A 14,155-nucleotide genomic window follows, 5' to 3' on the forward strand; every position below is an offset into this window, starting at 1 on the left:
AGACTGAGCGGGGCTCGAACCTGCAACCTTCCGATTACTGGGCGAGCACTTAACTCCTGTGCCTCCGTCGCCATGTTGATGGTTGATTATAATGAAGATAATGTTGGTTATTATAGTGAGGATGATGGTGATGATAGTGAGGATGATGATGGTGATGATAGTGAGGATGATGATGATGGTGATGATAGTGAGGATGATGATGGTGATAATAGTGTGGATAATGATTGTGATTATAGTGAGGATGATGATGGTGATGATAGTGAGGATGATGGTGATTACAGTGAGGGTGATGATGGTGAATATAGTGAGGGTGATGATGGTGATTATATTGAAGATGATGGTGATGATAGTGAGGATGATGATGATGGTGATGATAGTGAGGATGATGATGGTGATAATAGTGTGGATAATGATTACTAATCATCACTAATGATGATGGTGATGATAGTGAGGATGATGGTGATTACAGTGAGGGTGATGGTGAATATAGTGAGGGTGATGATGGTGATTATAGTGAAGAAGATGATGATGATGGTGATTATAGTGAGGGTGATGGTGAATATAGTGAGGGTGATGATGGTGATTATAGTGAGGGTGATGGTGAATATAGTGAGGGTGATGATGGTGATTATAGTGAAGAAGAAGATGATGATGATGATGGTGATCATAGTGAGAATGATGATACTAATGGTGATTAAAGTGAGGATGATGGTGGTTGTAGAGAGGATGATTATGTTGATGAAGATGGTGATTTTAGTTAGGAGGATGATGATGGTGAGGATGATGATGGTGATTATATTAAGGAATTATGATGGGGATAATAGTGAGGGTATTGATGGTGATTATAGTGAGTGTGATGATGATGATGGTGAATATAGTGAGCATGATGATGGTGATTATAGTGAGGATGAATGTGATTATTGTGAGGATGATGGTGATTATAGTGGGGGTGGTGATTATAGTGAGTATGATGATGTTGATGATGATGGTGAGTATAGTGAGCATGATGATGGTGATTATAGTGAGTATGATGATGTTGATGATGATGGTGAGTATAGTGAGCATGATGATGGTGATTATAGTGAGTATGATGATGTTGATGATGATGTTGAGTATAGTGAGCATGATGATGGTGATTATAGTGAGTATGATGATGTTGATGATGATGGTGAGTATAGTGAGCATGATGATGGTGATTATAGTGAATATGATGATGTTGATGATGATGGTGAGTATAGTGAGCATGATGATGGTGATTATAGTGAATATGATGATGTTGATGATGATGGTGAGTATAGTGAGCATGATGATGGTGATTATAGTGAGTATGATGATGTTGATGATGATGTTGAGTATAGTGAGCATGATGATGGTGATTATAGTGAGGATGAATGTGATTATTGTGAGGATGATGGTGATTATAGTGAGGATGGTGATTATAGTGAGTATGATGATGTTGATGATGATGTTGAGTATAGTGAGCATGATGATGGTGATTATAGTGAGGATGGTGATTATAGTGAGTATGATGATGATGATGATGTTGAGTATAGTGAGCATGATGATGGTGATTATAGTGAGGATGAATGTGATTATTGTGAGGATGATGGTGATTATAGTGAGGATGGTGATTATAGTGAGTATGATGATGTTGATGATGATGGTGAGTATAGTGAGCATGATGATGGTGATTATAGTGAATATGATGATGTTGATGATGATGGTGAGTATAGTGAGCATGATGATGGTGATTATAGTGAGTATGATGATGTTGATGATGATGTTGAGTATAGTGAGCATGATGATGGTGATTATAGTGAGGATGAATGTGATTATAGTGAGGGTGATGATGGTGAATATAGTGAGGGTGATGATAGTGAGGATGATGGTGATTACAGTGAGGGTGATGATGGTGAATATAGTGAGGGTGATGATGGTGATTATATTGAAGATGATGGTGATGATAGTGAGGATGATGATGATGGTGAGAATAGTGTGGATAATGATTGTGATTATAGTGAGGATGATGATGGTGATGATAGTGAGGATGATGGTGATTACAGTGAGGGTGATGGTGAATATAGTGAGGGTGATGATGGTGATTATAGTGAAGAAGATGATGATGATGATGATGATGATGGTGATTATAGTGAGAATGATGATACTAATGGTGATTAAAGTGAGGATGATGGTGGTTGTAGAGAGGATGATTATGTTGATGAAGATGGTGATTTTAGTTAGGAGGATGATGATGGTGAGGATGATGATGGTGATTATATTGAGGAATTATGATGGGGATAATAGTGAGGGTATTGATGGTGATTATAGTGAGGGTGATGATGATGATGGTGATTATAGTGAGGATGAATGTGATTATTGTGAGGATGATGGTGATTATAGTGAGGATGGCAGGGGTGGACCGTTAAAGCGCCCGAGCGCCAATGGCGCTAAATTTTCTCGTCGGGCGGTAAATACTTGACGACTTACCGCCCGGGTGGCGCCCAAGCTTTGTCATTTACACATCGGCTTTCACCTACATCATGGCCCCGCCCTGTAGGAAGCTGCCGCTTTCGTTTCGCTCGCGTGATCCTGCACGCCTCTAGCCACGTACTGCACTTGTACGATTCGTGCACGTACTGCACATTCTAGTTATAGTCACGTGAACTATAAGTTCACTATTAAAGATGAAGTGGAACCACGCTAGAAACACACAAGCACGCAGGAAGATGGCGCCACCACAGGGATGGGATTTCTTGATGAAATCTCTGGCAAAACGCTTTAAAACTGGTGAGGAGAAGCGAGACAGTTCGACACGGTATGAAGCAGAGAAGCGTGTGCGTGGGTGGAATGATTCTTGGCGGTTTAAAGAAGACGGGAGGCGCAGAGAATGGCCGTGTTCGAGTTGAGCAGCGCATCGCCTGGAAAACAGACGGAAGCAGCAGGGGGAGTGGCTGAAAGCCGGCGTTTCGCCGGGGACACACCGGCCACGGAAGCGCCGAGAAGCGAATCGCTCACGAAATCCGGCCGCTGCTCGCCGCTCCTCAGTTCAGATCAGACGCGCCCCATTCGAGGCGCGCCTCGGCTCAGCTGTAGTTTTTCTTTTAACTACCTGGTGTCCTCCATTTCCTCAGCTCTTTTCCTCTCTCTGTGTGTGTGTGTGTGTGTGTGTGTGTGTGTGTGTGTGTGTGTGTGTGTGTGTGTGTGTGTGTGTGTGTGTGTGTGTGTGTGTGTGTGTGTGTGTGTGTGTGTGTGTGTGTGTGTGTGTGTGTGTGTGTGTGTGAGAGTGAGAGTGTGTGTGTGAGAGTGTGTGTGTGAGAGAGTGAGTGAGTGAGAGGAGAGAGAGAGAGAGAGACTTGGTGTGAACCAGTTGTTTCTGCCAGTTGAATCTCTTGGATTTCCCTGCATGTGTAGCTCGGGGGTGACGATGGCTGAAGATGTTGCGTTAGCATTCACACTTGTTCAATTTTCAATTTTAATTCTGGTGCCCGTTAGCAGCTGAAACACATCCTCACGTGCTTGTGGATATCATATATTGTATATGAAGACATGACTGTAATAATAAGTAAAGGTTAGCAGCTGTAGGTTCAGTGTGCTCATAGGAAATGTGACAAAAGAAAACAAAACACATTTCTCTTTATGGCCTATATAGTTGTTATCATCAACATAACATGATTTACAGAATACATGTGACCCACTATCATTTCATGTTCTACCACCGGATGTTTGGATCAAAATATGAACCAATCAGATCTTAGATCAGGTGAGAGCCAGGCGTTTCCCGTCATCCTCTAGGTTTTGCAGGCAGTGGAGAGCAACTGCAGCGCCTTGCTCCAAAATCTGCGGCCGCCTTGATCGCACGAGGTTATCGTTGCCTACGTATGCATGACGTCAGAGCAAGTCGGCGTCAATTCGGACACAAATCTAACCGGCATGCACTGCTCGCCGATCACCGCTGGTCTAATCTGCGCAGAACTGGCTCATCTCGAACACAGCCAATGGCTCGAGTACAGCAAAGCGGAGTTGGTGATGTACTGCGTTGTATGCCGGAAGTATGCGACAACAAAATCGTGTTTTGTTGAGGGAACAAACAAATTCAAACTTGAATACGTTATTATGTTTGTGAATGTGTACAAAATAAAGGTTTATTACATTTAAAACGGTTCAGTTGTTATTGTGACTCATTTTGGCAGCTGACCAGCGGGGCCGGTAGATTCTTGGCGGGACCGGTAAATATTCAGAGTTACCGGCCCGGCTGGCCGGTTGGTTTTGAAGTTAATGTCCACCCCTGGGATGGTGATTATAGTGAGTATGATGATGTTGATGATGATGGTTAGTGAGCATGATGATGGTGATGATGGTGATTATAGTGAGGATGATGATGGTGATGATGGTGATTATAATGGGGGTGATGATGATGGTGATTATAGTGAGGATGAGGATGGTGATTATAGTGAGGATGAGGATGGTGATTATAGTGAGAAGGATTATGTTGATGATGGTGTTTTTTATATCCGCATCGGCCGATACACCTCCTTAGTGTAAAGTTTAATAAACATGTTTTTTAGTGCTGCCGTTTATTTTACTTCTGCCATCTTTCCCTCATTTCCTCACACAAACCCGCCTCTTGCAGCACCTCGCTATAGAACATGACACAAGAAACTCCCTGAATATTTACATTTACAGTGAGTTAACACTTAGTAAAGCCTATTTAAAATGAGGCACATCCCCCGGGCAGCCTGGTGCTCTTTCAGAACTTTATTAAAATTAATATTTACTTTCCTGAATAACATCTTCATTATAAATCATTTTCAACAAAAATGTATCTTTACTTACCAGTTTGGAATATGAAGTACTTGGTCAGTTTATTGATTTGTTTGATTAACTTTATTCAGATGTCTGATTTTAACACTGAGCAGTTCTCAAAATTAAGATTTAGCAGTTGGATAAATTCTGTGTTTAAAACCTGATTCAGCTTGAGAGATTTTGTGCACTAACTGATGGTATTAGTGCCAATTTAGTAATCAAATAAAGTGGAAAACGCCTAGTTTTCCATGAAAATTGGCCCCAAAAAAACAACATCACATCAGCTGATCATGTTTCCTCCACGTCGGCATTGGTATCAGCAATAGAAAAGCCAATATTAGTTGACCTCTAATGGTGGTGATGAATGGTTCATTTTTCCCAGACTCTGAAGGTCATCACTGGAGCCAGCAAACATGACCTGCGCAGCACCTGCAGCAGCCTCCCACTTTCAGAGTCTGGTACACAGATGATGTTGGAGATTTTTGCCAGCATCGGCTCAGCCACGCCCGAAGGCTCCAAATGCCTGCTGGCCGCCATTCCTGCTGCCATTGACCTCATGCTGAAGACCAAAGGGTTAGCCATAATTGCATTTTCAGCTTCTTTTATCTGACTGCAGCCTGCTGACCATTGATCCTCTGTGCAGCTGCATTTTGTCGGTGCGTAACGGGTTGCTTGTAATCATCATGCTCATCGCTAACCACAAGAGCCTGGCGGAACAGCTAGTGGCGTGCGGCGTCACCCCTGTCCTCAAAAAATGTCTTGCGCTGTCCAGAGCCGAGACCATGTTTGCCATCATAGCCCTCAACCACATCTCCATGGTGCACAAGCTGGAATGTGAAGGTAAGTGTCAGAACAAACCTCAGAGCAGATTGTTCTCCTCAATGAAACTTTTAACCAACATCAATCAGACAAAATACCCACAAATTCACAGAGGCTTCATTTTCAGGCTGTACGGTATACCAGTTTATCTCTGTTAGATGAATTTTTTATATGCCACTATATGCCATGTAAATGCCGTTTAAAATTGTACCAATGAATAGCATAGACAATGTCTGGAACGTTCTCAGTGGGAAAGTTTTTCAGCGGGGCCAGATTTCACTGCTATACACCAACACGTTCAGCTTGCTAACCACAAAACTAAAACGATCTTTTATAAAGTGCTTCTCAAGATAAAAGTCACGATTCGCTTCCCAAAAACAAAAAAACAAAGTAGCATAGCATAATTTATTTATATAGCACGTTTAAAATGCAGCATGGGAGCTGCCCAAAGTGCTGCACAGGCTAAAACAAAACACAACCATTACAAGGAGCTAAAACAAAGCATAAAAATCACAATCAAAAGCAGATAAAACATGATGAATACTAAGAACACATTAAAACAATGATACAATAAAACACTAAAACGAGTCACTGTCTAAAAGCCAAAGTGTAAAAGTGGGTCTTTAAACAAGATTTAAAAACCGCCAGAGACGGAGCCTGCCGAGCTCCAATGGGCAATGAGTTCCATAGCTTTGGGGCAGCATGCACAAATGCTCGATCCCCCCGCGATTTGAGTACAAAAAACATTTAGAATAAATAACGATCAAAAATATGTTCAAAATGAGAACTAAATTATGTCAATTGTGATTAAAAAGATTTTAATGTAAGGAAAGGGAGAGAGAAAATAAATAGGAAAGAGGGAAATCAGTGGATCCCAGGAAAGGCGGAATAGGTAGAAAGGCTCAGGGGGAGAGAGGTCCACAGTCTGGGGGCCACAGCATCCCATGATCTGTCACCTTTGGTCTTTAGACTGGTGCGCTGCACAACCAATAGGCTTTGGTCACTGGACCTCAGGGACCTGCTGTGAGGATGATCAAAGGCTGAGAAGTTCACCAATGTATGATGGTGCTTGTCCATGTAGCGGAGGTATCTGGGCCAAAAATGGGGGCGGGGTGTTCCACAAAAATAAACAATAATGAATAAGAGTCTGCTTCTAGACCTGCAGAAAGAGAACAAAAATGGGATACAAGATCAAGCTATCACTGCGTCAACTTGATGAAGAAATATATAATCAACATTGTGTGTGCCTGTGTGTGTGTGTGTGTGTGTGCCTGCGTGCGTTCGTGTGTGTGTGTCTGTCTGTGTGCGTGTGTAAAGAGTGTGAGGACTGTCTGGAACAACAGGACTTTAAGGACACAGAGCTACAGATGGTGTTGGTGAGCCTGAGGGAGTTGTCGGTAACTAAGGAGGTGATCCTGACTCTGGAGCAGCTGCTGAATGACCCCATGTCACAGCTGGCGGAGGAGCGCAGCCAGGTAAATGAGAAACAGTCGTTTAGGAATGTTCTGATAACATTTACTCACTCCCGATCCAAGATATTGATTTTGATTATCTGCCGATACATAGTCCCGATCTGACACTTCAGCAGAACATATCCAACCAGTCCTTTAGGTTTTTTTATCATAATTATTATTTAAGTGGGTTTTTTTTTTTTGTTTGTCATTTCACCCTTTAAGATAGTACATTAAAAAGAAATGTGTTAATATTACCAATCTATTTAAAAGTAATGTCTTGGCTCTTATTTCTGATCAATTACTTTGTGGGGCTGTTGTGAGCAAAAGGGCAGGCACCAGCTCGTGACTGCTGGCGGCAGGGTCACTCCTTTCTCCAGGACACATGTAGTGCTGCATCTGTGAAGTTGGGGTTAGTTTGCATAGACACTACTGCTGTTTGTAAACAATTTGTTTTTTTAACGTATCTTTCAGTGTCGACTGGCTCGAAGTTTTTATCCAAGTCGCTTATTATGTTTATTATTATTATGTTTATTTATTTGGCAGACGCTTTTATCCAAAGCGACTTACAACATTATAACCTATAGGGCATGTTGTGATCTGTGGGGGAAACCGGAGTACCCGGAGGAAACCCACGCATGCATGGGGAGAACACGCAACTCCACGCAGAAAGGCCGCAGCCGAGTTTCGAACCTGCGACCTTCGTGCTGCGAGGCAACAGTGCTAACAACTGCGCCACCATGTTCTTTAGGTGGCGTGTCAGATTTGCTGTGTTAATGCAGCTTTACCTTTTCCTCGTTACATGCCCAATAAGTACACATTACAAGTCTGTCTGGTTTAAAATACAACCAACCTGCAGACATTTCCTCTGTCCTGAGGTAGCATGTTGGCTCTGTGTTCGCCTGCTAGCTAACAGCTAAGTGATAAGTGCGTGAATTCCCTGACTTCCTTAAATTGTGTGACCTTGACTACCTTATTGTGTGAGGTGTTGTCATCTGTGGAACCATGAATTTTGGTGTAGAGGAACTTGTTTAAGTGAACACCAAGCCATTAGAAAACTTCTAACTTGGGATGAATTTAAAAAGTCACGATTTTTATCTTATAAGGTTATAGCCAATCTTTTGCACCTGATTCCAGATGCTTAGAAGATCCCATGATCAGATCTGAGCATCCCTAGTATTTATTCAGCACCTTCTAGACTCCAAGAACCCCCAAGGCGCTTTAACACTCCGGCCATTCACTCCTAAGGGTGGGCCATAAATGGAGCACACTGGATGTAACTGGCGCCCCTGCAGTTAAAGGACGGGGACTAAACGCCACTGCCGTCGTCACCCCTGTGTCAGACGCCGATCACCTGTTGAGGTTTAGAAGCGTTGGGACCTTTCGAGTGCCTCGTTGACGTTCTGCAGTTGCATCCTGCTTCCTGTCGCTTTGTGCAGGTGACGCACAGTCGAGACACTTACCAGGACCTGGTCCGGTTGATGGAGCAGCACCGAGCCGACCGGGCAGTCCTTCTCTCCATCCTCAGGTACTGTACGCCTTATATCACCTTTCTTGTTGCCATGGCAATAGAGATGAAGATGTTCTGACTGGCCATTTTTCCTGAAGGATTTTGAGTAGATTCCTGGACAACTACAAGGAGGATGTTCTGCCATGGCATGAGAGTATATGGCCCTGTCTGTCCACCATGATGGCCTCCATCAACGACAGAGAGGTCAGCTTTCCTCGAGGTGGAGGTCAGGGTGCTCTCATGAAACCAATGATAACCTGCTGTGATGACCCCCAGGTTGTGCAGCTGTTCATCCGCTTCCTGTACCGCCTGGCCTCTCTAAACAAGGACTATGCTGTGGTCATGTGCCGACTTGGTGCCAAAGAGGTTCTGGTGAAGGCTCTGGATAAGCACAGCACCAACCTACTGCTGGTCACGGAGCTGCGAGACCTCATCAGTGACTGTGAGAAGTACGCCAGTCTTTACAAAAAGATGACCACCAGTGTGCTTGCAGGGTGCATCCAGGTTGGTCTCTCTCTCTCTCTCTCTCTCTCTCTCTCTCTCTCTCTCTCTCTCTCTCTCTCTCTCTCTCTCTCTCACTCTCACTCTCACTCTCACTCTCACTCTCACTCTCACTCTCTCTCTCACTGTCACTCACACACAAACACACACAAAACAGCGGAGTGCGCGCTGCTCGCCGGCCGTATCAGTGGTGCTTCACCGAGGACAAAACAGGTGATGCGCCCCGATCCACAGCAGGGAAACGTATCAGGCACAAATAAAAGAATAAGAGACAGAAAACATAAAAGGAAATGTGCCGACATGAACGATTGAGTGTTAAATTAGTTTTTGAGGTGGCGACACCTGATTTGTATATGTTACTGTGGCCGTGCTCAGGACGCAGATGTCTGGAGCGCGTCAACAATCAGAGCTTTGCATGCGCAAGCTGGTTAAGATTAGGATGGGGGTGAGGGTAAGATTAAATTGCAAGAGGGAATAGGTCACAATTTGGTTAAATGTCCGTTTTACGGCGGCTGTCAGTACCGACGCTCTGGCACAGCGCGTTGCCCCCCCGACGCGCAGGAGCTTGTCACCTGCTGACAGCAGGCTGCTGTCTTTTCCGAGGACTGCATCTTGCCGGTCATTATCACGTGAGCTTCCAGTCAGGTTTTCGTAGAGCTCATTCTACTGAAACAGCTCTTCTTAGGGTCTCTAATGACCTTCTGACTCACAGTGATGCAGGGGACTGTTCTGTTCTGGTCCTGCTGAACCTGACTGCAGCATTTGACACTGTTGACCATCACCTGCTACTGGAGAGGCTCAGAGACTGGGTAGGCCTATCAGGATCTGCTCTGGAGTGGTTCTCCTCTTATCTATCTGAGCGCTTCTTTTCTGTGGCCGCCTCCAAGTTTAGGTCCTCCACCACCTCTCTTACCCATGGTGTCCCACAAGGTTCTGTGCTGGGGCCTCTACTCTTCCTCCTCTATCTGCTTCCTCTTCAGCACATCCTGAGCTCCTTCAAAGGAATCTCCTACCATCTTTATGCAGATGACATCCAACTGTACATCTCCTTTAAGCCCCTTGAGATGTCTAAGCTGCAGCTGTTACACACCTGCTTAGACTCTATTAAAACCTGGATGGCTGGGAACTTTCTACAGCTGAATGAAGACTGAGATCCTCATCTGTGCCCCAGACAAGCTGGTTCGTAAAGTCAGAGACTGTCTTGGTCAGCTTGCTCCTCTATTTTTAATCCAAAGATTAATTTTTTATTTAAGATAATTAAATTTAATGGAAAAAGTTTATTTATTGAATCAGAAGTTAGGAATCTTTGCTTATTCAATAACCAAATATATACACACAATTCTTTGTTTCATTTCAAAGAGTCAGAGTTTTAAAAAAGTTACGAATTTATTACTAACACTTTTAAAAATGACAATTTTAACAGCTGTGATATTAAAACCAATTGTAACAGCTTTGATATTAAAACTTGTTTTTAAAAGCAAACCTGTGACTGAATGGAAACTAAAATGAAATGCGAGTTTTGGATGCGTGAATGAATCTCAGAAGGTTTCTTTCAGCGAGAGAAGCGTTCTGGGTGGAAAGTTGTTTTGAAGCCAACTGATGTTACTTAGAGAAAACAGCATCAAACACCATCTGTGTGCTACCTCACCCAGCAAGACGACTCTCTGTGTGGATCCGGAGGTCAAGGAGGATGTTGTCAGCCTCAGGGGTACTCGGTCCGGTAGAGAAGACCCTAGTGGAACCGATCCTCTTGTCCAGAGATGTTGCAGGGTACACGGTGTCGAGCGTCTGGCTTAACTCTGAAGGAGTTTTGCGTCAGCTAGTTACAGTTGCATTTGTTCGAAGCAAGACTATCGGCGTGACAGAATGCTTGGTAGAGACTTGGGCGTCCGTCCCTCGTCTCCTGGTATGGTTCAAGAACTGAACGTACAGCTGCGGAATTTGGTTTTAACAAAACCCTCAGAACACGCCCTCTCAGCATCAAAGCTTGATGTTATGAGTAAAGACATGTGAGGTGTTTTAACTTTACCCTGGATACCCTCTGCGTGAGGTGGTTAAATGTGTAAGATGACCTTCTGGTTTACTGACCACACATTACGGATTATCATAAATAATTATATTATTACTCAAAGCATAATAAGTCATTTCAGTAATTAAAATACATTTATACTGAACCAAGAGATTATTTATGATGGTTGTAGTGAACAGTAATTAAGTCAAAGAGTTTATTAAAATTATTATTTAAAATTATTATTGAAAAATCTTGAAGTGTCCTTCATCTTGGGACAGCAGCAGATAAAGATGGTGTTTCAGCAGACATCACGGCTCCTGGCGGGTTAATCTGTGGGGCAAAAAATAGCCACTAGAAAAGAGGTTTTGCAATTCAAAGTAGTTTGGGGGATTTGACACTACTTAAATACAAATTGAACAAGGAAACCAATGGATTAACCTGTCATTAAAACGTTGGTTGCAATTTATAAAATAACAAGAATAATTGGAATGAAGAGGCCAGGATCTTAAGATGGTGTGCGTATGATCTTGATTTTTTGCCGAACAAGTTAGATACAAGATTTAAAAATTGGGCAGGACAAGGCTTAACAGTATACTATAATTTTTACGATAAGGGAAATCTTAAAAACTTCCAGTCAATAAAAAAACATTATCAGCTGGGTAGTATGGATTTTTTCTGGTTCCTCTAAATCAGACATCATTTACAGAATTCTATAACCAAGAGAAAAGATATTTTTGATCTTACTGTTCTAAAAATATTTGTGAAGGCATACCAAGCGGATCCTGGTCTCTAAGTAATTTCAAGACTGTATAGGGGTCTACAGGAGATTAAGAATTTGAATACAATCTACATCAAACAAAAAAGGGAAAGGGAAACAAATATGGCAATTTCGAACGATACTTGGTATCAACAATGTGCTTTTCAATGGAGCATCTCTAGCTCAACCACATGGAGGTGTTTTGGCCGGAAGAGCCGTTGCAGATTTATTATTACTCCTGCGCAAAGTAAACATTACTCCAACTCTTTGCTGGAGATACTGTGGGGCCCAAGGAGTTATGCACTTCCACCTGTTTTGGTCATGTCCTTTGATAAACACTTCCTGGGCTTCAATTATTTCTGAGTTAGAGATTATTTTCAGCATGCACCTTCCCTTCATATGGGATGAACTTTTGTTTGGATGTTTGTACTCGGTAAACGAGGACAAATAGACCAAGCGCTTGAATGGCATTCTGAGTTTAACTGCCCGAAAGACTATCACTAAAAAAGTGTGAAACCTCCATCTTTGGATGACTGGCATGAGGTTATCTATAGCAGTGGTTCCTAACCTGGGGGTCCTGACCCCCACAAGGGGGCGCCAAAGCCTCTCAGTGGGTCGCCAGGACCTCTCCACTTTAAGGGGTTAAAACTTCATTTATTACTTGTTTATAGCCTACATTTTTCTCACATTTTTTTCATGAGTGAAAAGTTTACTGATATTAAGACAGGAAATAATTAGTACAGAAAAAGTAACACACTTTTAAGAACATTTTGCTCAGCTCACTGTTTTATTTTCAAGTGTCAAAAGTTCATTAAAGATAGGACTGGTTGATTAATTTTTATGCTAGTTTATTATATTTTATTCTACTTTATTCTATTTTTAATTATATTATTCATGTTATATATAGCACGTTAGTACCGAAGCAAGTTCCTAGTTTGTGAATTGTTTGTTCACTGAAAATGGCAACAAACCTAATCTGATTCTGATTCTGATTAATCACAGCCTTTACAGTAAATAATCTAGTACAAACAGTAATATACACATTTAAGTACATTTTGCTCAGTGTATTTTTTATGTGTCAAACGTTTATTGAAAGGAATGACTGATTTATCAGTGTTTACAAGAAACAATGTGTTCAGAGAAGTAATACAAACTGTCAAGCACATTATGCTCTGTTTGGTTTTGTTAATGACTTTGTTCTGTACTGGAGCCTACGATTACTGTTATCTATTGAACCAAAGCATATTAAAATGTGCTTGAACAATTTTATCATTTCTTAATACTGTACTGGAAGAGAGAATGGGAGGGGGTCGTCAGAAATTTTACTGGTAAAAAAGGGGTCCCTTGGGAAAAAGGATGGGAACCACTGGTCTATAGGTTGTTTAAAATGGGAAAAGTTACATTCTCTAATAGACTTCAATATGATACTTGAGTTAAGATTTGGGACAAATGGAAACAATACATTTTGTCCAGGCGCCCGGATATTGTTTGAATCTCCGTAAACCTGTACTCTGCCTTATACTTTTGGATTGTTTTATTTTTTTTTTGTCATCTCTCTCTCTCTCGCTCTCTCTCTCTCTCTCTCTCTCTCTCTCTCTCTCTACTGACACATGCACCCCTTGTTTGTAATTAACTGACACATGCACCCCTTGTTTGTAATGTTAAGTTTTGGTAAAAAACTAAATGAAATAAAAAATGAAAGTGGATGTAGAGAGCACACAAATACACACTTTTGAAAAATGCAAACATTAAAATTTGAGCAGAAGAAAATGAAGCTCTCTGTGCATCATCCACTCAGGTTGGTGCTCTACAATTGGATGACCTGGAGTACTCAAATGAGTAGAAGTACCTTTAATCTTTGCAGACTAACAAAACAAATGTTACACCATATGTGAGACTCCGCCAGACGTTCCCAGCAGACCCTCGCAATACGTTTGGGCCTGCCAGGTCTGACCGGCATCCCCCCCACCATCACAGCCAACTCTCAACCAGGTAGCGGTCAATTGAGAGCTCCGCCCCTCTTTTCACCCGAGTGTCCAAGACATGCGGCTGCAGGTCAGATGAAAGAACGACAACAAAGTCGATCTTTGATCTGCGGCCTAAGGTAGCTTGTAGCCAAGAGCACATGTGGACACCTTTATGTCTGAACATGGTGTTCATAACGGACAATCCATGACGAGCACAGAAGTCCAATAACTAAACAGCGCTCAGATTCAGATCAGGGGGGGGGGGTTCCTCCCAACCACATCTCTTCAGGTCTCACTGTCGTTGCCCACGTGTGCGTTAAAGTCACCCAGCAGAAC

General features: G+C 42.5%; 1 protein-coding gene across 5 annotated transcripts in view; it reads left to right on the forward strand.

The window, feature by feature from the left end:
- The window catches only part of LOC107376413 (cullin-9), an 83,128-nt gene that overhangs the window by 25,896 nt on the left and 43,077 nt on the right, over nt 1-14,155 (forward strand). For all 5 annotated transcript variants that reach the window (XM_070542802.1, XM_070542804.1, XM_070542805.1 and 2 more), the window contains exons 11-16: nt 5,186-5,376; nt 5,447-5,643; nt 6,940-7,097; nt 8,513-8,601; nt 8,682-8,787; nt 8,860-9,087. In XM_070542802.1, the coding sequence (XP_070398903.1) occupies nt 5,186-5,376; nt 5,447-5,643; nt 6,940-7,097; nt 8,513-8,601; nt 8,682-8,787; nt 8,860-9,087 (969 nt within the window). The remainder of the gene's footprint in view (nt 1-5,185; nt 5,377-5,446; nt 5,644-6,939; nt 7,098-8,512; nt 8,602-8,681; nt 8,788-8,859; nt 9,088-14,155) is intronic.

This window comes from Nothobranchius furzeri, chromosome 12, assembly GCF_043380555.1.
Source record: "Nothobranchius furzeri strain GRZ-AD chromosome 12, NfurGRZ-RIMD1, whole genome shotgun sequence".
NCBI classification, from domain to species: domain Eukaryota; kingdom Metazoa; phylum Chordata; class Actinopteri; order Cyprinodontiformes; family Nothobranchiidae; genus Nothobranchius; species Nothobranchius furzeri.